The sequence below is a fragment of the Dama dama genome, chromosome 9 (genome assembly GCF_033118175.1).
Source record: "Dama dama isolate Ldn47 chromosome 9, ASM3311817v1, whole genome shotgun sequence".
Lineage (NCBI taxonomy): Eukaryota > Metazoa > Chordata > Mammalia > Artiodactyla > Cervidae > Dama > Dama dama.
The window spans coordinates 41348049-41374040 of record NC_083689.1 but is presented as its reverse complement, the minus strand read 5'-3'; the positions used below and the strand labels follow the sequence as shown (position 1 = coordinate 41374040).

General features: G+C 48.1%; 2 protein-coding genes across 6 annotated transcripts; both read left to right on the top strand.

Moving 5' to 3' along the window:
- Positions 1 to 35: 35 nt before the first annotated feature.
- On the top strand, positions 36 to 23512 carry F12 (coagulation factor XII). Of its 5 annotated transcripts, XM_061151027.1 has the most exons (16): positions 40 to 199; positions 4918 to 4993; positions 13391 to 13519; positions 13886 to 13943; positions 17245 to 17344; positions 18340 to 18410; positions 18695 to 18805; positions 18928 to 19059; positions 19209 to 19313; positions 19472 to 19643; positions 19745 to 19932; positions 20031 to 20262; positions 20514 to 20650; positions 20746 to 20895; positions 21453 to 21598; positions 21689 to 22021. In XM_061151027.1, the coding sequence occupies exons 3-16, from the start codon at positions 13463 to 13465 to the stop codon at positions 21854 to 21856; spliced, it is 1827 nt and encodes a 608-aa protein (XP_061007010.1). In that variant the 5' UTR covers positions 40 to 199; positions 4918 to 4993; positions 13391 to 13462; the 3' UTR covers positions 21857 to 22021. The 5 variants fall into 5 exon arrangements, with proteins under 5 accessions (XP_061007013.1, XP_061007011.1, XP_061007012.1 ...); XM_061151030.1 differs by lacking the exons at positions 4918 to 4993; positions 21689 to 22021 and adding an exon at positions 23403 to 23512 and having other exon boundaries at positions 36 to 199; positions 21479 to 21598; XM_061151028.1 differs by lacking the exons at positions 4918 to 4993; positions 21689 to 22021 and adding an exon at positions 23403 to 23512 and having other exon boundaries at positions 36 to 199.
- An 812-nt stretch (positions 23513 to 24324) lies between these two features.
- On the top strand, positions 24325 to 25336 carry PFN3 (profilin 3). The gene has a single exon (XM_061149340.1). It carries the CDS (start codon positions 24862 to 24864, stop codon positions 25273 to 25275), a length of 414 nt encoding a protein of 137 aa, XP_061005323.1. The 5' UTR covers positions 24325 to 24861; the 3' UTR covers positions 25276 to 25336.
- The last annotated feature ends 656 nt before the right edge of the window (positions 25337 to 25992 follow it).

The following is a 25992-nucleotide window of genomic DNA, read 5'->3' as shown; positions in this document are numbered from 1 at the left end:
CAAAGGAACAGGGCGGGCAGGACCTAAAACGTCACCTCTTCCTGGTTGGTCTGCGGTGGGGTTCAGCCCCTACGTTCGAATTTCAGCACCTTCGTAGGATACCGAACTGCCAATTAGGGTCGAGCCCTCCTCGGGGACAGCAGAGGTGGGATCTCTGGATCACGCCCCAGACACCTGGCATTTGATTGGATGAACGAAGGTCAGTCATTCTCAGCACTGCACTCTGATTGGACCACTCGGTGTGGGTGTGGTCCCGTTGGTTCACCCTGGCTTTTCCAGGGTTTAAAGGGGATGCGTTTGGCTTTCTAGGCCTTCTGCGGGCCGGCCTCAAGCGAGTTCGGTCAGGATGTCCGTCAGTATGCTTTTGAGTTGGCCCATCCTGGAGGGCGTACATCGGAGTCAAGGAGAGGCCTAGATGAGGCTGGCGGCCTCCCTAGTTGCGACCCGACCTCCGGCCTGCCCACTGCGGGCGCCCCCGCCCTGCCCCCACAGCCGGATGTTGTGATTTCTCTCCACCCACACGGCTTCGCCCGCCCTCGGCCTCTGCTGCCTTATAAGGCAGCGCTACCACCCCAAGCCGCAGGCACGAGCTCACACCCATTATACAGGTGGGGAGCTGAGGTCCAGTGGCTGGCTTCAGGCCTAAGACTAGGAAGAAAACAAGGTTGAAATTTTACAGCTAATCAACACCTTCTAGTTCAGCATCCTACTCCCTCCACCCTCACTTCACACACCAGGAAACGGAGGCTTGCCCAAACTTGCAAGTAAAGCAAAGCCAGATTCAACTAGGCTTCTCTGGTTCCTATCCATTCATTCATCCAAAAATGCAGAGCACATATTTCGTGCCAGGCACCGAGCCAGGAGCTCGGGAATACAGTAGTGCTAGCAAGATAGTCAGTCTCTCTGCCTACCTGCAAGGAGGATCAAGATGGTAATCCTATGAGTAAACAAATAATTGGGGTGGTCTGAGAGAATGATAAATGCTATTATGACAGTAAGACAAAATAGTGAAGGGAATTGGTCTCAGGGTGTGACATTTGAGCAGATCCAACCACCCAAAGATCTAGAACAGAGTTTCAAGCAGAGGCAATAGCAAGTGCAAAGCTCTGAGCCTAGAGTAAGTTTGCTATGTTCAGGGAACAGGAAGAAGGCCTGTGTAGCTTCTGAGCCCAAAAGTCTGATATGAAATGAAAGAGCAGGGATTTAAGTAGAACCTGGAAGGCTTTGCAAACCATGGAGAAGAGTTTGTTTTTCTTAAGTGAAATGTGAAGCCTTTGAAAGATTTCAAAGCCTTTTAGAAGATTACTCTAGCTAGTAGACTTTCAAGGGGACGAGAATGGAGACAGAACAAGCAGTTGGGAGGCTCTAGAATTCCAGGAGACAGGGGATGATGACTTGGACTGAGAAGGTGGCAGTGGAGATGTGGGGAAATGCATGGATCTAGGATACTTTGGGGACTAAAGATAAGTACCTTGAAAGAAGGAAAACCAGTGGTCAGTAGGACAAAGGACAGGTACCTCACCCACTGAAGGCTGTCATGTCCAAGTGAGACCGGAGAGTTAAGTGAGAATGTGCAGTTTTCAGAGGTAACTGGTGTGGGAAGGAAAGAGCTCTGGCAAGAGGCAGCACATGTTCAGAGTTCTATCGAGGAAGGTGGTGAGAGCTCGTACATTTGGCCCCTGAGGGCAGAGCACTGAACTAGAGTTTCAGGTGCGCATTGGGGTATGCATGATGAGGGGTGGGGGCAAGAAATGAGGCTCAGGCCTTCAAAAGAGGCCTGAATTAGGGAGCTTCTTGGAAGCTCAGCAAGTTTAGACTTCATTTTGAGGGTAGTGGGGAACTGTCCAGAGTGTGTTAAACCAGGAAGTAGTTTGATCTTATTTGCTTACTGTGTGCCATACTAGGGGTGGGGTGAAGGGTCAGGAGAGAGAGGCTTAGGCTGTCTTGTAAACACCTATTATTTTGGTGCCCAGCATCTGAATACCCCTCCACTTTAGGAGGAAACCTATAAAATGCAGAGGCAGACCCTGTTCTCCACTAGGGAAATCAGAGAAGAGGCAAAATTTCCTCTCCAGGGTCCCTAGTACCTGGAGCATGTTTCCAATGTTTGCAAGCAGGTGTTGGAAATCCAAAGCAAGTGATTCATATCAGACATTAGAGGACCATTGAGGGTTCATTGTGGTGACAGTAGAAGAAGAAGGGGAGGAGGTCGAGCCAGGCCTTAGGAGGGTAGGTGGATTCAACAAAGCACCCAGTCAGTTCCTTGTCTGCCTCAGTTACCCAGAATTGGCTTCATTGTTGAGAATCACGTATCCTGAGTAAGGGCTTTCCTCATAGCTCAGTCGGAGAAGGCAATGGCAACCCACTCTAGTACTCTTGCCTGGGAAATCCCATGGACAGAGGAGCCCAGTAGGCTACAGTCCATGGGGTCGCTAAGAGTCGGACACGACTGAGTGACTTCACTTTCATGCACTGGAGAAGGAAATGGCAACCCACTCCAGTATTCTTGCCTGGAGAATCCCAGGGACGGGATTGGCCATCCCAGGGTGGGCTGGCGTCTATGGGGTCGCAGAGTCGGACACAACTGAAGCGATTTAGCGGCAGCAGCAACATAACTCAGTCAGTAAAGAATCTGCCTGCAATGCAAGAGACCTGGGTTCAATTCCTAGGTTGGGAAGATCCCCAGGAGAAGGAAATGGCAATCCATTCCAGTATTCTTGCCTGGAAAATCCCATGGACGGAGGAGCCTGGTAGGCTGCAGTCCATGGGGTCACAAGAGTTGGACATGACTTAGCGATTAAACCACCACCACCATCCTAAGTAAGACAGGCAGGAGGTCCTTTTAAGAGGAACTATTAGAGAGAGGAATGATACCCTGTGCTGGGGAGGTGGCCAGGGGGTGCAGAGAAGTGATCATATTGAGAGCTATCATGGAGATGGGATGAATAAGACCTGGCGACTGATAAGAGATAAGGACAGGAAGGTATCTCACACAACTCCCAGAATCTGACTCTTCAACCCATTCTCTGCTGCTGCTGCTGCTAAGTCGCTTCAGTCATGTCCGACTCTGTGCGACCCCATAGACGGCAGCCCACCAGGCTCCACCATCCCTGGGATTCTCCAGGCACAACCCATTCTCTATCTATGGCCAAAATGATCTTTTTATTTATTTATTTTTTCAAAATGATTTTTTAAAAGGGAGATCAGGGGACTTCCGTAGTGATCCAGTGGTTAAGAATTTGCCTTACAGTACAGGGGAGTCAGGTTCAATCCCTGGTCAGGGAACTAAGATCCCACATGCCACGAAGCAACTAAGCCCTAAACGCAGCTATTGAGCCCAAGTGCCACAACCACTGAAGCCTGTGTGCCTAGGTCCGTGCTCCACAAGAGAAACCACCACAATGAGAAGCACACAGACTGCAACAAAGAGTAGCCCTTGCTTGTGGCAACTAGAGAAAGCCTGCATGTAACAACAAAGACACAGCACAACCCAAAACAGGAAAAGACAAATGCAGTGAAAGTGACGAAAGATAATGAAATGTCATCCTCAAGTCACTGACCTGTGTCAAGGCCTACATGATTGGGAACTGAAGTCTCTGGCCAACCATCAAGAACCTGAAGTCAGTAGCTTTATGAATGAACTTGGAAATGGACCCTCCCCCAGTTGCACTATCTTTGAAGTGCCATAAAGTGAGGTATGCCTGTAAATGTTTGTAATTTAAGTTACTAAATTTGGGAGCAATTTGCATCTCTTATTAGCTTCAGTAGATAACTAATTCACTTCCCATTACACTTATAAATAAAACCCAAACTGTTCCCCATGACATATTAGGGCCCAACTTGATCTGGGCCCATGTAGCTTTCCAACAATATTTCATACACCTTTCTCTCCTGTCACACTGTGGAGCTGTGTTGTCCAATACAGTAGCCACTGGCCACATGTGCTATTTAAACTTAAATTAATTAATGAAAATCCAGTTCCTCAGTCACACTAGCCAGTTTTCAAATGTTCAATAGCCACATTTGACTAATGGCTATAGAATATTTCCATCATCACAGAAGTTCTGACAGGCAGCACTCGTCTGGAGGAAGGAGAGGCTTCCATTTGTACAAAGGTTCCATGGTGACAGCCTGAACAACTGGGAGAAAAATGATGCCACTAAGTAAGGAGGAATGAAGGATGGTGGGCTGGGTACCTTCTGACCCCCTAAACTTGTCTTTGAATAGGTAGGTCTGCCACTTCTTGAAATCTTCCTTCCAAGTCCCTGCTATGAAGAAGGGCTGTCTATGTGTGTCTGTGTGGATCCAAGCACTTGTGAGCAGGAACTTGATAGTTTCTCCCTTCTGATCCCATAGATGCTCCAGCTGTGGGAAGACAGAAACCTGAGTACCTTTCTGCTCTGATCCAAAGCAGATGATAAGGGACCCAGATGTTCAGGAGGAGCTGGGCATGTGTGTAGAAACTGCTAAAGTGGGGGTAGAGGTGTCCACATGGAAAAGTTTCTTTCTTTTTTTTTCTTTAAAAATTTTTCTTTCTTTTTTTTTTTTTTCTTGTTTCTCTTTTATATTCTTTCTAGGGAAAGTTTCTTTGTAAACTCCTATAGACTGAGCCCCAATCATATGCCAGCTTGGCCCTTTCACATGAATTCCCATTCAAGCATCTCAACAAGCCATGCTTGTTGGTCTGAGTGCCATTCCCTCCCTAAAGAGGTATGGTAATCAAGGTTCAGGAAAGCTGAGCATCTGACCCAGTGATCACACTGGGGGTCAGTGGCCAAGATGGGATTTGAAGTTTTCCTGATTCAAGTTCACTGCTATTTTTTCCCTCCAGTCCCTACTTCTAAGATCATTGTCCTATTCTTTAGGGTACTGACTTACAGAGCTGATCACTAGGGGTTTTGTTTTCTTTTGTTTTAGGAACTTGATGGTAACAACGTATAAATTCCTGCTTGCATCAGTTGGGAATTTTTAATTGCAACTAAAACTGGCCAAGGTAAAAGAAAAAAAAAAAAAAGAAATTTATTGATTTAAGTAATTTAAAAGTATAAGTCGTGGTTCTGATTACAAGTGTCATTGCATCTCAGATCTCAAATTGCGTCACTCAAAATTTGTCTTTCCCATACCCTGACTCAGCTTTTAAAGTGTTATCTTTATCTCAGCCCGTTCCTGAGATGTTAATGGCTGCCAGCAGCTTCAAGCTCACTTCCTACCAACAGGGCTACTTTTATAGAAAGAGAAAGACTCTATCTTGATTCTAGCAAAAAATCCTGGGGTTGCCTCTCATTGGTTTGATTTGGGTCAGGTGTTCCTTTTGAACCAATCACTGAGGACAGAAAGAGGCAGTGTTCTTTTTTTTAATTGTGAAAACGTCTTTAAGAAAAAAACTAAGAAAAAATTTAATGTTTCATTTTACAAAATACACCTGAAAGAAAATCACAGTATAAAGAAAGTTTTAAATCAAGGCGTCGCCAATTCCTACAGTATTAGTAATGTGTCTCAATTTCCAAAAGTAACTTCTAAAGAGCTTAAATTTAACCAAAAAAATTTTTAAATGAAAATAAACTAGAATGAATAAACATGAGAAACATTCTTCCCTGAATTAAGGATCTAAGCATCTTGAGTTTTCCAAAAGAGGCACTGTTCTAGTTGGCCAGGCCTGGATCACATGTCCACTCCACCCTCAGCTGAGGGAAAGGGTAAGCTTTCTTCAGTCCACTTGATGGAAGGGGGAATGGGCCCCTCCCCAAAGGAACATTGAGGGCTCTTGCTAGATAAAGGGAGAATGGATGCTAAAGAAGGGAAGTGACAGATGTCCACCAGAGGTTCTCAAATTATGTTCCAGCACTGTTGATACCTTGATTTTTCTGGAAGTCAAAGAAAGAGGCAGTAGGAACGGAGAGAAGTGGAGGATTTTGAGAAATATGTGGGCAGTGTAATGAACAGAACTTGAAGCCTGGTTAGACTTGAGGGATAAGGGAGAGTGAAAGCTTTTGTCTAGAAGCACTGGAATATGACTCTAGCTACTTATACAAAAGGGAATTTATATCATGGGAATGCCCTCAACAGTTCATAGCATCAGCTAGAAGGAATACACTTGGAAATAAGTAGGAATAAAGGACCACTAGAGGACCAGAATGTAGGAATTACAACTGTGGTTGTCTACCTAATGTCTATTTCTTCCTCTTTTGCAGAGTCCTAATTCTGTTCCTGTGGCCACATGACCTGCATGTCTCTGACTTGGCTCCAGGGTTGATTGGCCTAAGACAGTTATAGAGAACCCCTTACCCTTGCTAGAGATTGGTTAGGAGTAGCAGATAACCCACTTGTGGCCACTGAGCCACAAGAGGAGGTCTGCTTGGGAATTTTGGGGAGGGAACTTTCCTCATTTCTAAGAATGATCTAATGGAAGGGAAGGTCCTTTTTCACTGGAGTTTAGACATGATTCTTGGAGCTGTTGTAGTCATTTGGTGGCCATGAGGGAATCAGCTTGAAGTATGCACACCGAGGACCATAGTAAACAAAAGAAAAAAGAACTTGGGTTCTTTCTTTCTTTCTTTTTTTTTGAGTATAATTGCTTTACAATGTTAGGTTAGTTTCTGCTGCACAAGAGTGTGAATCAGCCAAGAACATGGACTCTTGATGACATTGTTAAACCACTGAAAGCTCTGTTCCTGGAGCCCTTCCACTCTAGAGCTCTTATGATACGAAATGATAAATTTAAATTTCCTTGCTACTTAAGCTTGGGTTTTGGAAGGCATCCTGACTTATACCATGGAGCAGGGACAATCTGGCCAGGGTACAGTTGGTGAAATGGCAGACCTCCAACCCTGGCACTTTTCACCATCCTTGTTTGTGTGGCCTGTTCAGGATTCAGAATCCTAGGAGTGAGAGCCTGTTGGCCCAGTTTAGGTCTCTCTGATTACCTTAATGTAGGGAGAGGGTGATCTAGCCCGTTAGGCTTCCATAGTGGGAAGTGGTCACTGGAAATTACCCTTCCCCCACACAATAGGGAAGTTGTTGTTGTTCAGTTGCTAAGCTGTGAAGAACAACTCCCTTATTGTGTAAGGGAAGGGTAATTTCCAGTGACCACCTCCCACTATGGAAGCCTAATGGACTAGATCACTCTCTCCCTACACTAACATAGTCAGAGAGACCTAAACTCAATCAATGGGTGCTCTCCCCCAGGATTCTGACTCTTTGCAACTCCATGGGCTCCTCTTTCCTCCACTGTCTCCTGGAGTTTGCTCAAACTAATGTCCATTGAGTTGGTGATGCTATCTAGCCATCTCATCCTCTGCCGCCCCCATCTCCTTTTGCCTTCAATCTTACCTAGAAGCAGGGTCTTTTCCAATGAGTTGGCTCCTTGCATCAGGTGGCCAAAGTAGTAAAGCTTCAGCAACAGTTCTTCCAGTGAATATTCAGGGTTGATTTCCTTTAGGATTGACTGGTTTGATCTTGCAATCCAAGAGACTCTCAAGAGTCTTCTCCAACACCACAATTTGAAAGTATCCATTCTTTAGCAATCAGCCTTCTTTATGGTTCAACTCACATGTTCATACATGACTACTAGAAAAAACATAGCTTTCACTATATGGACCTTTGTTGGCAAATGATTTCTTTGCTTTTTAATATGCTATGTTTGTTATAGCTTTCCTTTCAAGGAGCAAGCACCTTTTAATTTCATGGCTGTAGTTACTGCCTGCAATGATTTTGGAGCCCAAGAAAATCAAATCTGTCACTGTTTCCACTGTTTCCCCATCTATTTGCCATGAAGTGATGGGACCAGATGCCATAATCTTAAGTTTTTGAGTGCTGAGTGAAAGACAGCCAGCCTTTTTGCTCTCTTCTCTCACCCTCATCAAGAGGCTCTTTAGTTCCTCTTCATCTTCTGCCATTAGAGTAGTATTGTCTGCATATTTGAGGATGTTGATATTTCTTCCAGCAGTCTTGATTCCAGCTTGTGATTCATCCAGCCTGGCATTTCCCATGATGTCTTCTGCACAGAAGTGAAATAAACAGAGTAACAATATACAGCCTTGTTGTATTCCTTTCCCAACTTTGATACATGTCCTGTTCTAACTATTACTTCTTGACCCAAGTATAGGTTTCTCGGGAGACAGGTAAGGAAGTCGGTACTCTCATCTCTAAGAATTTTCCACAGTTTGTTGTCATCCACACAGTCAAAGGCTTTAGCGTGGTCAATGAAACAGAAGTAGATGTTTTTTGGAACTCCCTTGCTTTCTCCATGATTCAATGAATGTTGGCAATTTGATCTCTGGTTTCTCTGCCTCTTCAAAACCCAGCTTGTACATCTAGAAGTTCTTGGTTCACGTACTAGGCTAAAACCTAGCTTGAAGGATTTTGAGCATAATGTTGCTATCATGTAAAATGAGCGCAATTGTACAGTAGTTTGAATGTTCTTTGGCATTGCCCTTCTTTGGGACTGGAATGAAAACTGACCTTTTCAGTCCTGTCACCACTGCTGGGTTTTCCAAATTTGCTGGCCTATTGAGTGCAGCACTTTAACAGCATCATCTTTTACAATTTGAAATAGCTCAGCTGGAATCCCATCACCTTCACTAGCTTTGTTTGTGGTAATGCTTCCTAAGGCCCACTTGATTTCACACTCCAGGATATCTGACTTTAGGTGAGTAACCACACCCTCATGGTTATCCAGGTCACTAAGACCTTTCTTGTATAGTTCTTCTGTGTATTTTTGCCACCCCATCTTAATCTCTTCTGCTTCTGTTAGGTCCTTGTGGTTTCTGTCCTTTACTGTGCCCATCCTTGCATGAAATTTTCCCTTGATATCTCTCATTTTGTTTAAGAAATCTGTCTTTCACATTCTATTGTTTTCCTATATTTCTTTGCATTGTTCATTTAAGAAGGCCTTCTTATCTCTTCTTGCTGTTCTCTGGAACTCTGCATTCAGTTGGGTATATCTTTCCCTCTCTCCCTTGCCTTTTGCTTCTCTTCTTTCCTCAGCTATTTGTAAAGATTTCTCAGACAACCACTTAGCCTTCTTGCCTTTCTGTTTCTTTGGGATGGTTTTGATCACTGCTTCTTGTACAGCATTATGAACTTCCATCCATAGTTCTTCAGGCACTCTGTCTAGCAGCTCTAATCCCTTGAATATATTAATCACCTCCACTGTATAATCATAAGAGATTTTATTTAGGTCATACCTGAATGGCCTAATGGTTTTCCCTACTTTCTTTAAGGTAAGCCTTAATTTTGCAATAAGGCACTCATGATCTAAGCCACAGTCAGCTCCAGGCCTTGTTTTTCCTGACTGTATAGTACTTCTCCATCTTTGGCTACAAAGAGCATAATCAATCTGATTTTGGTATTACTCTCTGGTGGTGTCCATGTCCATGTGTAGAGTTGTCTCTTGCGTTGTTGGAAGAGGGTGTTTGCTATGACCAGTGTGCCCTGCTTCATTTTGTACTCCAAGGCCAAACTTGCCTTTTTTCCCCAGGTATCTCTTGACTTCCTACTTTTGCATTCCAATCCTCTATGATGAAAAGAACATTTTGTATGTGTGTGTGTGTGTGTTAGATCTACAAGGTGTTGTAGGTCTACATAGAACCAGTCAACTTCAGCTTCTTCAGCATCAGTAGTTGGGGCATAGACTTGGATTACTGTTATGTTGAATGGTTTGCCTTGGAAAAGAACTGAGATTATTCTGTTGTTTTTGAGACTGCACCCAAGTACGGCATTTCAGACTCTTTTGTTGACTATGAGGGCTATTCCATTTCTTCTGAGGGACTCTTGTCTATAGTAGTAGATATAATGATCATCTGAATTAAATTTGATCATTCCTGTCCATTTTAGTTCACTGATTCCTAAGATGTCAATGTTCAGTCTTGCCATCTCCTGCCTGACCACATCCAATTTACCTTGATTCATGGACCTAACATTCCAGGTTCATATGCAATATTGTTCTTTACAGAATCAGACTGTACTCTCACCACCAGACACATCCACAACTGAGCATCATCTCTACTTTAGCCCAGCTGCTTCATTCTTCCTAGAGCTATTGTTAATTGCCCTCTGCTCTTCCCCGGTAGCATATTGGATCACAGGCTTGTCATGGCAAAGGGACTTGTGTAACTCAGTGAAGCTATGAGCCATGCTGCGCAGGGCCACTCAAAATGGATGTATCATAGTGAAGAGTTCTGAAAAAATGTGGTCCACTGGAGGAGGGAATGGCAAACCACTCCAGTATTCTTGCCTGGGTAACCCTGTGGACAGTATGAAAAGGCAAAAAAGACATCATGCTGGAAGATAAACCTCCCAGGTTGGAATGTGTCCTGTATATCCTGGGGGAAGAGTAGATGGCAATAGGGGTGGGGTGACCCCACATATGAGCTTTCCAGGTGGCACTAGTGGTAAAGAACCTGCCTGTCAGTGCAGGAAATTTAAGAGACATGGGTTCAGCCCTTGGGTCGGGAAGATCCCCTGGAGGAGCACATGGCAACCCACTCTGGTATTCTTGTCTAGAGAATCCCATGGACAGAGGAACCTGGTGAGCTACAGTCCGTGGGGTTCAAAGAGTCAGACACAACTGAAGCAACTTAGCATGCACACACAACCCCAAATAGAAACTGGCGGACTAGAAGAGGAGGGGGGAATAGATGTCGAACATCCAAATACTCATGAATATCCATCTCTGGTCCCAGCAGACTGGTTGTCTCATCTCACATTCCATATAAAGCAACCAGTGCTTACCATATTCTCCATCTGACATGCCACATTCAGGCTTCTGTGAAGCTGTAGTACTTGCCTGCCTGGAAGCCCTTCTCTCCCTTTCCCACCTGCAACTTCCTATTCTTTGTGAAGATGTGTTTAAAAGGCCCCTTCCATTTGGAGGGAGAGCTGGTTTCTCATCAGATGGAAGGAGCCAGTATGGGACCAGTTCTGGGCCACACACTGTATTCAGGAACTGAAATCAAGACCTGATGAAGGTGCTTTCACCTTAATGAGTCGTCTATATATCTCACGGTTTCACTTTCATCATGGTCTTATTAGCCATTACTTCCACTTTTGAAAACAATTGTTGAAGTGGTGCCTCTACTCCTAGCCTTCCTGTTGCTGTGTTTCTGTCCCAGGAGATCTTCCATGACCTGCCTCTCTTCCATCAGAATCAAGAATTTGCTATATTCTGTCTTCACTTCATTTCCCACAGATTACTTTGGACCAGTCAGGACTTCTTTGATTGAAAATGATGGAAGTCCATTCAAATTGATTTTAATTGGTACATGTAACTGAGAATTCTTGAGGCTATCTCTAGTTTTGGGATCCAGATTCTCAAACAAAATAATCGATAATCACTCTACCTGTGTTATCAAATGCTGGGTAGCAAATAATCCTAAAATTTATGGCTTAAAACAACAAAAATCAATTAGGATTTTCACAATTTCAGAGGTTCAAGAACTTAGGAGCTGTCTAGCTGGATGGTCTGGCTTGAGGTCTCTAATGAGGTTGCAGGCCAGATGCTCGTTGGGGCTGCAATATCCATGTCAAAAGTGTTCATTCACATGACTGTCCAATTGGTGCTGATTGTTGGCTGAAGACTTTACTTTCTTCCCTCATGGGCATCCCTGAAGGGCTACTTGAGTGTCCTCACAGCATGGCAGCTGGCCTCCTCCAGAATGAGTGATCCATGAGACCAAGACTGAAACTGCGATCCCTTTTATGATCTGGGCTCACAAGTCAAACATAATCATTTCTGCCATATTCTACTGGATACAGAAGAGCTCTGACCCAGTGTAGGAAGAGACTATTCAAGGTCATGAATTCCAGGAGGCGAGGGTCTATGGGTACCATCTAGGAGCTTGCTTCCTATAGCATTCTTCCATCCTCCCTTCCCTGTTCGCTCTACTATTCCTATATGTATGCTTCATTCTCAGGCAGGCATATGTATGCCTCCCCAGGCAGTGATAGAGATGGCCATCAACATCTCCAGGATTGCATTCTTAGGGACTCCAAGAGGAAGAAAGTACCTTTATCCTAAAAGTTGTGGTGAAAAGTCCTAAAGCTGACTCCGATTGGCCAAACTTGTGTATGGCTTATCCCTGAACCAATCCCTGTGGTCTAGAAATACCATACTCTGATTGGCCAGACCTAGGCCACACCCCCAGCCCTAGAACTGAGGGTAGAGTGGGCAGCACTAGAGACTCATGGAGGGGATGAAGGAGGAATGATTTTCAAAGGAAAAATCAGGGTATCCTTACTGAACCAAGATAAATGGCTGTTAGGAAGGAAAAATAATACATGCTGAACACATCTCCCTTCCTTGTGCTCCAATTGCATATTTTAGCACTTCTTGGTTTAGTAATTTTGGTATTTTTTCCATGGGATCATTTACTTACTTTGTAGGTAGAACTCTAAGATGGCCCCCAAGACCCCACTGTAAGCATACCTTCTCCCAGTTATTTAATCAAATGCTAATCTAGAGGCTTCTGTACAAGAATGCTATGAATATAAGTAAGGTCCTAAATCAACTTGACCTTAAGAGAGGGAGATTTTCCTTAGTGGGTCTGACCTAATCAGATGAATCCTTAAAAGGGACAGGGTTCTTCCTAACAGAGGAAATTCAAAGGATGAGAAAGAGTCAACATGGCAGAGATTCTCTGTTGTTGGCTTGGAAAATTGAAGGGACTCTATGGCAAGAAATGCAGGAAGCTTCTAGCAGTTGAGGGCAGCCCCTAGCTGATGGCTTGCAAGGAAACAGGGACCTCACTTTCTATAAATGCAAAAAACTGAATTCTGCCAATGACCTGAATGACCTTGGAAGGGAATTTTTCCCCAGAGCCTCCAGAGAACTCAGCCTTGAACTCAGTTTTGTGAAACTGAGCAGAAAACTGAGTCACGCAGTGTAGGACTTTAGACCCAGAGATTTGTGAACTAACTATGGGTATTATTCTAATCTGCAAAGTTTGTAGTTAATTTTAGACAGCAATAGAAAATGAATACACTTCCCCATTGGAGAAGGAAATGGCAACCCACTCCACTGTTCTTGCCTGGGATATCCCATGGACAGAGGAGCCTGGTGGACTACAGTGCATGGGGTCGCAAAAGAGTTGAATGTGACTTGGCAACGAAACAACAAGATATTTCCCCATGGACTCTCAGATTCCCAAAGTAGGGAGCCTCTTTTGGATTTCCTTACCCTCCTCATCCCCAGTAGGACCGGAAATGAGGCAATCTCTCTTCCTGCTTCCAGTTCTACTATCTGAGAAAGATGGGGGGAGCCCCACTCCTTATTATTCTACTGCCATCCACCAGCTCCCAGCTTTACCATCCTTAGGGGTTCATCAGGGAAACTCTTTGCTTGACTTCCCATAAACAGCCTAGAAGGGCAGCTCAGCCAATCTCTGCTCCCCAGGCCTCAGGGACCTTTGACCAGTTCTATTGATCTGGACTCCTGGTCAAGTGGTTGGACCAACAGAGAGACGCCATGAGGGCTCTGCTGCTCCTGGGGGCCCTGCTGGTGAGCCTGGAGTCAACGGTTTCGGTGAGGACTGTGGGAACCAGGAGGGTTATACTGGGATGGCCCTGGTGGGTTCCTGTCACAGCTTTGGCCTCTGACCATGACCTTTTGGCCCAGGAGATTGGAAGTCCTGTTTGGAAAGATGAGGCAAGCCCATAAGGCCCAAGTAGAGGAGAGAGAGAATAGACAGACTGGTGGCTATCAGAATGTGGCCTGCATTTCTGGGGGAGAGGGAAATTGAGGAGACAACAGGAGGAGTGAAGAGGGGTCCAGGCCTTTGGAGGAAATCTCTGCAGTTCGGGGCTGTGAGAGGAAGCTGGGGACTAGCATGGGACGGGAGCAGGCAATGACTTTCTGGCAAAATTCCCTCTCTTCTTCTCTCCTCCGTAGACTCCACCTTGGAAAGGCCCCAAGAAGCAAAAACTCACAGAGAGTGAGCACACAGTGGGTAAGTAGCCTGGGACCAGGTAAGAGAGCCTGGGCTCTCTCTCTCTCCAGAGAGAGCCTCGGACAGGGATCAGTCATGGTAGGGGTGTGCAGATTGTTAGTCTCTGGCCCTTGGAGTGGGAGGGAGGATCCTGGGCACTCTTCACTCTTACCCCCAGAGTTGTCTGGCTGGCATTCAGACCTGGGTGCATGCTATGTGTCGAGTCTTGTGCAAGTGGGTGTTGCAGACCCAGAGTGATAGTGAGCTGTGTGCTCCTTGAGGGCAGGTCGGGGCTGTATCTGAGTGCCTGGCCCAGCCCCTGCTCTTCTTCCTCAGCTTCCCAGGCCTGTCTCATCCTTTCCTCTTCTAGATGTATCTCACAGGCATCAGGCAGGCCACACAAAGGCCAGGGCCCTTGACAGACAAGAAAGAACTGAGAGCAGGGCTTTAGAGCCCAAATGCTTCTAAATCCCAGCTTCATCACTCATGGACTGGGTGGCTCTGGGTCAGTGACTTGACTTCTCCAAACCTAAATTTCCCCACCTGTAAAACCAGGCTGGTAATGGTAAAACTCTTAAAGTTGCTGAGAAGGAAAAATGAGTCATTTATCCTGGTGAGACACTCAGCCCGCATTTTGGTGCATGGTAAATGCTTAAAATATATTGACTTTTATTATCAAGTTTCCTTTTAGATGGGGGATATCTGCCATCTCCCCCTAGCTCCCTATTGTCTTTATTCTTCTAGACACTAAATATTTACCTAGAGTTGCAAACTAGAGCTTGCTCTGGTAAGCCTGGCCTGGTGGGATGAGACACAGTCCCTCAGCATGGCCCTGAGGCCCAGCCCAGACAACCCTGACTACCTCATCTCCTCTCTTCAGCACTTTGCACCCAGCCAAATGGCTCTCCTCCCTCTAGTCTGACCCAACCTAGCTGCTCTGTCCTTGCCTAACCACCAACTTAAGGTTTTCCATTCCATCTGGGCTTCCCCTGTGGCTCAGCTGGTAAAGAATCTGCCTGCAATGCGGGAGACCTGGCTTCAATCCCTGGGTTGGGAAGATCCCCTGGAGAAGGGAAAGGCTACCCACTCCAGTATTCTGGCCTGGAGAATTCCATGGACTATACAGTCAAAAAGAGTTGGACACGACTGAGCGATTTTCACTTGCTTTTTTTTTCCATTCCATTTGCATTTTAAAGGTCTATCTCAAATGCTTCTCTCTCTTTCTTTACTATCCTATCCATGATTTGGCCCTCAGCACAAGTGCCATATACCTTTAAGGACAAAATATGAGCTAATGTATGTATATCAAACACAGACTCTCAATGTTTTACAGACACAATCTCATTTAAGTTTCACAACACTCATTTGAAGTATATACAGTCAGTTCTCATTATTCCTAGCAGTCGTGTTCTATAAAGTCACCATGAACACTGAATTAGCAAAAATCAAACCATTACTCCTAGAGGAAATATAGGGTTAGGTTCCTGTGAGCTCTGGTTACATTTTCATCAACCATCAATACATAACCTTGCCTTATGTGTGATTTTTTTTTTTTTTTTTTAAATTTAGGAGGACAAGAGGTAGCAGGAGAAGAGGGGGTGGGCCGGCTACCTTAAGATACTTCGTCAAAACCATCAGCTGCCCGGGCCTCCCCGGAGCGCGTCCTGCTTGGCCCCCGCATGGCGCCGTCCCCGGCTGCCTGTGTGATTTTGTTTAAAGACACTTTACTTAATAGATGTTGTTGATTCATTGATATTGAGCTCATGGCCAGCGGCACTATTAGCTCACACCTGGATGAAGCTTATCTAGTCCGAAAATGTCCTCTGTAATATACATCACAGCCCTCTTGTGCTGTAGGAACACTGGACCACACTCCAGCACTCTACTTGGCAGCCATTTTCAAGCAAAATCATTTACCAAAAGCACAAAATTTGAAAATGTGGCACTAAATAGAGTGTGAAAAGGACACTTGTTTATAGTAGGAGCTGAACAAGAAGCAGAACATCACTTCGTTTGACCTTAGCTGGTAATGTGCACTTCGGGTGACTCAAATTGGTCACCACTCTGTACGTGTCTACAAATGATTGTGAAAGCACCTTGAGTATTGGTTTGAGGTTACAGATAAGTTTTAGCGAGACATGTAGATAAGCAAAAACAGAATCTGAATAATGAAGCTCAACTGTACTATTTTTAAAGAATTATGATAGCAATATTTTTATTGTAAAAACTACAGAAGTTACAGAAATAGAAGAGAAGGAAAAGTTACCCACAATCCACTATCTTCCAAAAACCACTTTTACAAATTTTGGAGATATCCTTCTAGATTTATTTTTTTATGCATATGTAAAAATACTTGTAAAAAATAGGACATGCTGTTTTTTACTTACTTTATTTAAAATTATGAATATCTTTCTGTACAAATAGACCTATATCGTTATTTTTTTTATTGTGGTAAAATACACATAACATAAAATGCTCTACCTCAGCTATTTATTTCTTTGGCTGCACTGGGTCTTTGTTGAGGCACATTGGGACCTCCCTAGTTGCAAAACCTATGATTTAGAGCACAGGTTCAGTAGTTGCAGCACTCAGGACTTAATTGCCCCACAGCTTGTGGGATCTTAGTTCCCTGATCGGGGATCGAACCCACATCCCCTGCATTGACAGGTGGACTCCTAACCACTGTATCACCAGGGAAGTCCCTATCTCAACCATTTTTAAGTCCAGTTCAGTGGTATTAAGTATTATAGTATTGTTGTGCAATCCTTACCACCATCCATCTCTACAATTGTTTTCATCTTGCAAAACCTAAACCCTTCATCTTAACTATGTATTATTTTTGCCACTTTAGACATGAGGCAAGTAAGGCTCAGAATGGTCAAGTAACTTCAACATTCAGCAAGTATTTATTAAGTGCCTGCTTTGTGGCAAGTAGTCTTCTAGGCCTGGGGGCTGCAGATTTGTCCAAAGTCACCCAGTTAGTAGTTGGTGGAGTCAGGAGTCCACTCCAGCTGTCAGACTCCAGAACCCAACTCTTAAGCAGGATGTGGTCTTGAAGGTAGGGCTTCCCAGGTGGCACTAGTGGTAAAGAACCCGCTTGCCAATACAGGAGACGTAAGAGACACAGGTTCAATCCCTGGATCCTCTGGAGAAGGGCATGGCATCCCACTCCAGTATTCCTGCCTGGATAATCCCCATAGCGTGCACGCATGGTCTTGAAGGTCTTTTCAAAGGTCTATCCTTTTTCCAACCAGACTCTGAGGGTGGTCCTTGGTCAATGGGGGCACAGGAAAAGGCATTAAGGAGTGTGTTATCCTTACAGTTCTCACTGTCACCGGGGAACCCTGCCACTTCCCCTTCCAGTACCACCGGCAGCTGTATCATAAATGCATCCACAGAGGCCGGCCAGGCCCCCGACCTTGGTAAGACTACCCACAAAGGGCTGGAGCAGGGGCCTTCTGTGGACTCTGCCCACCCTTCTGTCCAGGGAACCCTGCTTGAAGAGAGGGGGTTGTGATAAGGGAGGTGAGCCTAGCCTCTTGGGCAGAGCAAGGAAGCCTCATCTCTTTCTTTTATTTATTGAAGTATAGTTGATTGACAATGTTGTGTTGGTTCTAGGTGTACTGCAAAATGATTCAGTTTTATATATATATATATATATATATGTATGTATATATGTATACATGGGCTTCCCTAGTGGCTTAGCTGGTAAAGAATCCACCTGCAATGCAGGAGCCTGGGTTCAATCCTTGGGTTGGGAAGATCCCCTGGAGAAGGGAAAGGCTACCCACTCCAGTATTCTGGCCTGGAGAATACATATGTGTGTGTGTGTGTGTGTGTGTGTGTATGTTATTATAAGACATTGAAAATAATTACTTGTGGATGGGGAACACATGTAAATCCATGGCTGATTCATGTCAATGTATGGCAAAAACCACTACAATATTGTAATTAGCCTCCAACTAATAAAAATAATTGGGAAAAATAAAAAAGAAAAAAAAAGAAAATAATTACTTGTGTTAAACAGTAAATCCTTGTTGCTTATCTATTTCATGTATAGTAGTTTCTCTCCATTAATCTCATATTCCTAATTTATCCCCTTCCTTTCCACTTTGGTAACTGTAAGTTTGTTTCCTATGTCTGTGAGTCTGTTTCTATTTTGTACATAGATTCACTTGTATTATTGTTTAGATTCCACATATAAGTGATATCATATAATATTTATCTTTATCTGACTTGCTTCACTTAGTATACTAATTCCCTAGGTCCATCCATGTTGCTGCAAATGGCAATATTTTATTCTTTTGTTATGACTGAGTAATATTCCATTGTGTATGTACCACCTCTTCTTAAACCAATCATCTGTTGATAGGCACTTGGGTCACTTCCACATCTTAAGTTTCCTCTCTTTCTACAGGTGTGCTACCACCCCCAACTTTGAGAAGGACCAACGATGGGCATACTGCCTGGAACCCAAGAAAGTGAAAGGTGCCATACAACCTTTGGAGTAACCCAGGGCCCTCTCCCCACCCCTAGCTCCTCTCCTGGGTATCATCAGACCCAAAATACATGGGATTCTGGGCCCACCTATCTCCTTCTCCCCCAGAGGGAGAAGTTCTAAGAGTGGGTAGCCTCATTTTGCAGATGGGTAAACTAAGGCTTGGAAACTTGGAGGGCCAAGGTCAAAAGACAAGCACGTTTGGGTAGGGACTTGGCCCCCATCTGTCCGACTCAGGCTCCCTGCTCTTTCTCCCTCTGTGTCCATCTCTCAGACCACTGCAGCAAACACAATCCCTGCCAGAAGGGAGGGACCTGTGTGAACATGCCCGATGGCCCACACTGCATCTGTGCAGATCACCTCACTGGGAAGCACTGCCAGAAAGGTGAGGAGATGCTGAGGCCAGGGATGGGGGCACTGGGGAACAGGGGCAGCCTCAGACCCACTGGAGAAGTCCTGTGGATTCCTGGAGACTTGGCATGGTTCCTCTTCTCCTTTTGTCCCCAGAGAAGTGCTTTGAGCCCCAGTTTTTCCAGTTCTTCCACGAGAATGAAATATGGCATAGGCTTGAGCCAGCAGGTGTGGTCAAGTGCCAATGCAAGGGTCCGAATGCCCAGTGCAAGCCACTGGCCAGCCAGGGTGAGTAGACTGGCGGGGAGCTGGGCAGGGACCAGAGTGGAAGGTGAGGAAGAAAGGCTGGCAGGAGGCCAGGTGGTGTGCTAGTGTAAGAGGGAGCTCTCTGAGCCGTCTTTGGGCCTAGGGATGACTCAGAGTGCTCCTTCTCCCAGTCTGCCGCACCAACCCGTGTCTCAACGGGGGCAGCTGCCTACAGGCGGAGGGCCACCGCCTGTGCCGTTGCCCTGCTAGCTTCGCGGGACGTTTGTGCGATGTAGGTGAGTTAAGGTCTCTAGGAAGCGGAAGCCCCACACCACGTGGGAAGGACTTGCAGAGAGGGAGGAGGGGGAGTGGCGCCGTGGGTGCGAGGGCGGCTGGGGGTAGGGGGGAGGGGCCAAATCATCACCTAGCGGCAGGGAGCCTCCTCTCTCCCCAGACCTCAAGGCGAGTTGCTACGACGACCGCGACCGCGGACTCAGCTACCGCGGCACGGCCAGGACCACGCTGTCCGGGGCACCCTGTCAGTCATGGGCCTCCGAGGCCACCTACTGGAATGTGACCGCAGAGCAAGTGCTGAACTGGGGACTGGGCGACCACGCCTTCTGCCGGTGCGCGCGTGGGACGCGGCTGGAAGTCCCCTTCCGCTCCAGGGCCCTTCTAGGGCTTCTCACGTTCAAAACAGCACCTCCACCTCACCTCGTGGTTACAGGAACCCCGACAACGACACCCGCCCGTGGTGCTTCATTTGGAAAGGCGACCGACTGAGCTGGAATTACTGCCGCCTGGCACTTTGCCAGGCCGCAGCTGGGCACGAGGAGGTCTTCCCCTTGCCCTCGCCGTCGGCTTTGCAGAAACCTGAGTCCACGACCCAGACCCCACTTCCATCCCTGACTTCAGGTAGTTGGGAGGGGTCGAGCGGAGAGGGCGCAGGACGAGCTATATTCCAACCGATCGACCGTGGGCCTCCAGGTCCTCAGCCTGGGCTCTTCCCACAGGCTGGCGCCCGCCGCCCGAACAGCCGACTCCTCTGGCCGGCGCAGGCCCGGGGGGCTGTGGACAGCGGCTCCGCAAATGGCTGTCCTCGCTGAACCGCGTCGTCGGAGGACTGGTGGCGCTCCCCGGGGCGCACCCCTACATCGCCGCGCTGTACTGGGGCCAACATTTCTGCGCCGGCAGCCTCATCGCTCCCTGTTGGGTGCTGACTGCGGCTCACTGCCTGCAGAACCGGCGAGTGTGCTCGAGCTCAGCTCCCCGCCCGGGACCCCCCTAGCGTCTCTCTCCTCTGCGCCCAGCTTCCGCGCGACACCCGAACTCGTGCCTTACCTCTTTGCGTCCCCGCCCACCTTTGCCCCCTTCTCCCTTTCAGAGCTTCCCAGGAGGAAGCCAAAACCTATTTGGGGGTTCGGAAGAAGGGGGGCTCCCGCAGGATGCCTGTGGCCCGCTCTGAGCGCGCTTTCTTTTCCCGACGCTGTCCCCAGACCTGCGCCGGAGGAGCTGACCGTGGTGCTCGGCCAGGACCGCCACAACCAGAGCTGTGAGCAGTGCCAGACGCTGGCAGTGCGGGACTACCGCCTGCATGAGGCCTTCTCGCCCATCACCTACCAGCACGACCTGGGTGCGTGGAGGAACGCCCGCGGGGATCAGGGAAAAGGGTGTGCAGAGCTCGAAGTCCGGGCGTCCCGGTCTCACGCTTCTCCCCGCGCGGGTTAGCTCTGGTGCGCTTGCAGGAGAACGCGGACGGCTGCTGCGCGCACCCGTCGCCTTTCGTTCAGCCAGTGTGCCTGCCGAGTAGCGCCGCCCGCCCCGCCGAATCCGAAGCCGCAGTCTGCGAGGTGGCCGGCTGGGGTCACCAGTTCGAGGGTAGGCAGAATGGCTGGAAGCAGGAGGGAGGCTTCTGGCCACCGGGGTAGGCAAGAGAAGCCTGCAGGTAGAAAGGTGGGGCCTACCTGGTGGATTGTGGGGACGTGCAGGGCCCCTGTCTCTGCAGTCTGCTTCTCCAAGGGCTTGAAATTCACTGTTGGGGGAGTGGGGGAGTCCCCAGAACTCCTGTGGCGAAGCGGGAGAACCGCACGTTCTCTGGGTTCCCTCTGGGCACTGGGCTGCAAGGGCTACTAGAACGCTGACCCGCGTTGGAGCCTCAGGTGGGTTGGATGGGGAGCAAGGTTTTGAGCCACTGGATGGGAAGTGGGGGTGGGGTTCAGAAGCAGTCCTGTTTCCTCCTGGTCGGTTCTCATCACAGCTCCTCTCTGGCTTCCTGTCTATGAAATACGTGTTAAAGGCAATTCATTCCCTCCCGGGCTTGCTGCGAGAAGACAGGAGATTATAGCGGGTTTGAAAGAGCCTGGTAAAGCCAGGTCCATGGTCTGGGCGTCAAGCAGACTCTGGAGGGGTGTGAGGAGGGTGCTCTCGGTTCGCAGGTGGGGAATATTCCAGCTTCCTGCAGGAGGCTCAGGTGCCCCTCATCGACCCGGAGCGCTGCTCCGCCCCCGACGTGCACGGAGCCGCCTTCACCCGCGGCATGCTCTGCGCTGGCTTCCTCGAGGGCGGCACTGACGCTTGCCAGGTGAGCCTGGGGCCCGCTTGGCACCCTTCCCCAACCCAGTCAAGGGCGGACTCCCAGCCAAGGACGCTGAGCCGCGTGTCCCCAACCCAGGGTGACTCCGGAGGCCCTCTGGTGTGTGAGGATGAGACCCCTGAGCGCCAGCTCATCCTGCGAGGCATAGTCAGCTGGGGCTCAGGTTGCGGCAACCGCTTCAAGCCGGGTGTGTACACCGACGTGGCCAACTACCTAGCCTGGATTCGGGAGCACACGGCTTCCTGACAGCCCGGCGACTGTCTTTCCCTTCTGAGCAGTTCTGGAACGGAAGCGTGGCTGACGCGGGGGATTATGGATAGCAAAGATTGTTTTCCATTCTCCCCAGCGCTTCCAGCCCAGGGCCGGGCATGGCATAGGCACTCAATAAAGTGCTTTTGAAGATGCTTGAAAGGTTCAGGTCTTCAGGGTCCTGCTGGGAAACGCCAAGACAGTTTGTGCCCTGTGCTTAGTCGCTCAGTCTTGTCCGACTCTTTTGCAACTTTTGGACTGTAACCTGTCAGGCTCCTCTGTCCTTGGAGATTCTCCAGGCAAGAATATTGGAGTGGGTTGCCATGCCCTTCTCCAGGAGATTTTCCCAACCCAGGGATCGAACCCAGGTCTCCCTCATTGCAGGCAGATTCTTTACCCAAAACAGTATACCAGTACTCAAATTCTTCAGACCCAGAGTACAGAATCTATTGAGATCTGATGCAAGATTTAAATCCATGTCCAGCTGATATTTACTAAGTCACACTGTGTACCAAACCAGTGCGAGGTGATTCCATGAATATGAAACTAATATTTTAAGTTTACAGGAGTTCTCAACCTTGACTGTACATCAAATCACCTTGGGGAGCTTTTTGAACCTATGCCCAACATCCACCTCAGGTCAACTAAATCAATATTTCTAGGGATGGGGGTGGGTGGCCGGATGTTTTTTAAAACTCCCCAGGTGATTCTATCCACAGTGGAGGTTGAGAACCATGGTTAGAGGTACTTAATATTAGGGAGTTCCCTGGCAGTTCAGTGGTTGAGACTCCATGCTTCCAATACAGGGGGTGCAATCCCTGGTAGGGAAACTAAGATCCTACATGCTGCTACCAAAAGATATATACATATATATATATATATATATATATATATATTTTTTTTTTTTTTTTCACACACACATATATAAAGTACTCAACATTAAAACAGTGGTGTGAGCTCTTAAGGCTGCTGGCGTGGAAGCCCCTTCTGCTGCTTCTGCTGCTAAGTCGCTTCAGTCGTGTCAGACTCTGTGCGACCCCATAGATGGCAGCCCACCAGGCTCCCCCGTCCCTGGGATTCTACAGGCAAGAACACTGGAGTGGGTTGCCATTTCCTTCTCCAATGTAGGAAAGTGAAAAGTGAAAGTGAAGTCACTCAGTTGTGTCCGACTCTTAGCGACCCCATGGATTGCAGCCTACCAGGCTCCTCCGTCCATGAGATTTTCCAGGCAAGAGTACTGGAGTGGGTTGTCATTGCAAGGAAGCCCCTTACCCCTGCCCCAGTTCTCACTAGGGCAGTGGATCTCGAAGTGTGGTTCCTGGACCGTCAGCAGGGAACTTGTTAGACACACATTTTCTCTGGCTACATCCCACAGTACAGGATGAGAGAAAATCTGAGTTGGGACCCAGCAATCTATGTAACAGCTTTCCAGGAGATTCTGATACTCCTCGTGTCTGAGAACCACATTCTTTAGGATTGAATGGTTATCAGGCCTGAGCGGTCTGGCTGTTCAGACAGGGCACCTTTCTTTTTGTTTTTAAAGTCATGTATGCAGAGTACATCATGAGAAATGCTGGGCTGGAAGAAGCACAAGCTGGAATCAAAATTGCTGGGAGAAATATCAATAACCTCAGATATGCAGATGACACCACCCTTATGGCAGAAAGTGAAGATAAACTAAAAAGCCTCTTGATGAAAGTGAAAAAGAAGAGTGAAAAAGTTGGCTTAAAGCTTAACATTCAGAAAACTAAGATCATGGCATCTGGTCCCATCACTTCATGGCAAGTAGATGGGGAGACAGTGGAAACAGTGTCAGACTTTATTTTTTTGGGCTCCAAAATCACTGCAGATGGTGATTGCAGCCATGAAATTAAAAGATGCTTACTCCTTGGAAGGAAAGTTATGACCAACCTAGATAGCATATTAAAAGGCAGAGACATTACTTTGCCAACAAAGGTCCATCTGGTCAAGGCTATGGTTTTTCCAGTGGTCATGTATGGATGTGAGAGTTGGACTGTGAAGAAAGCTGAGTGCCGAAAAATTGATGCTTTTGAACTGTGGTGTTGGAGAAGACTCTTGAGAGTCCCTTGGACTGCAAGGAGATCCAACCAGTCCATCCTAAAGGAGATCAGTCCTGGGTGTTCATTGGAAGGACTGATGCTGAAGCTGAAACTGCAGTACTTTGGCCACCTCATGCAAAGAGTTGACTCGTTGGAAAAGACCCTGATGCTGGGAGGGATTGGGGGCAGGAGGAGAAGGGGACGACAGAGGATGAGATGGCTGGATGGCATCACTGACTCAATGGACATGAATTTGAGTAAACTCCGGGAGTCGGTGATGGATAGGGAGGCCTGGTGTGCTGCGATTCATGGGGTCGCAAAGAGTCAGACACGACTGAGCGACTGAACTGAACTGATGCTGTTCTTGAGGAGAAGGCAATGGCAACCCACTCCAGTACTCTTGCCTGGAAAATCCCATGGATGGAGGGGCCTGGTGGGCTGCAGTCCATGGGGTCGCTAACAGTTGGACAGGACTCAGCGACTTCACTTTCACTTTTCACTTTCCTGCATTGGAGAAGGAAATGGCAACCCACTCCAGTGTTCTTGCCTGGAGAATCCCAGGGACGGGGGAGCCCGGTGGGCTGCCGCCTATGGGGTCGCACAGAGTCTGACACGACTGAAGCGACTTAGCAGCAGCAGCAGCAGCATGCTGTTCTTCGTGGATCATTTAAGCGCTTCGTTGTTGTTGTTTGATAGCTAGACTGCTGTGCAGTTCCCTCCTTCAGGCCAACTTTAAAACTTCATCAGGCAATAGGTACGAACGCGGCCCCACCCCCACCCTCACCCTATTCTCCAGCGTAGGCAGCCCCTATGTGATGTCACGGTTGCCTCAACGTCATAACCACGCCCCTGAATACGTCATAGTGTCCTGGGCATTCGAGGCACGTGGTGCCGCTGGACAACCCTGGAAAGTGCGAAGCGAGGGGCGCGCTCTGAGCCGGAATGGGAGACTGGAAAGGTTACATCAGTGCAGTGCTTCGGGACCAGCGCATCGACGACGTGGCCATCGTGGGCCACTCGGACAATCGCTGCGTGTGGGCCTCGCGGCCTGGGGGCCTGCTGGCGGCCATCTCACCGCAGGAGGTGGGTGTGCTCACTGGGCCAGACCGGAGCACTTTCCTGCGGGCGGGGCTGTGCGTGGCGGGCCGCCGTTGCTGCGTCATCCGAGACCACTTGCTGGCCGAGGGCGACGGAGTGCTGGACGCGCGCACCAAGGGTCTGGACGGGCGTGCCATCTGCGTGGGCCACACGCCTCGGGCGCTGCTCGTGCTCATGGGCCGGCGGGGCGTGCACGGGGGCATTCTCAACAAGACGATGCACGAGCTGATCCATGGGCTGCGCTCGCAGGGCACCTAGCAGGACAGCCGGCCAATCCAGAATAAAGTCTGACCTGGGCGTGTTAGATCACACTCCAGTTGTGAGGGGGAGTAGGGGGAATTGCCGATGAGGAAGGTACTTTACTAGGTCCTTGCAGAAGGTGTCTGATGAGGTTGGTATTATGAGTCCGGAGGCTTCCCAGCCTTCTAGGCTCTAATCTCAGGACCTCCCATGGGTGCCCTGCCTCTGGACAACTCCCTAGGCCAGAGTCTGAAGGCCTTGGTGCCTCCCCAGGGTCCCTAGGGACACCCAAGCTAAGGAGGGGGTAGCCTCAAACGCTCCAACTCAGACCTGAGTATCCTTTCCCATAAAACTTCCACAAGTCTGTGTGGGACAGACTCTAAAGGAAGTCCCCTCCCCACCCTCCCACACCACTCCCTAAGCTGGGGCCAGTGCAATTCTCACCTCCACCTAGCAAGAAGAAGCACTAGCAAGGGCTGTGGGTGGGTAACATGATGGGGTTGGTAGCTTGGAGAACAGCTCTGGGGCTTCCAGTCCCTTGCATCCCCCCACAACGCTTCAAAGGGGATGGATGTAGGGGTGGGGAGGCAAGTGTTGTAGACCATCACAACTAGATACCGGGCCCCACAGTCTTCCTGCCACTTTGGGGTCCAAAGGCCCCAGAGATGTCCCTGGACTAGAGGGAGGAGCTTTGGCATTGCCCAGCCTTTGCCTCTCCTTCTGCAGACCTCCCAT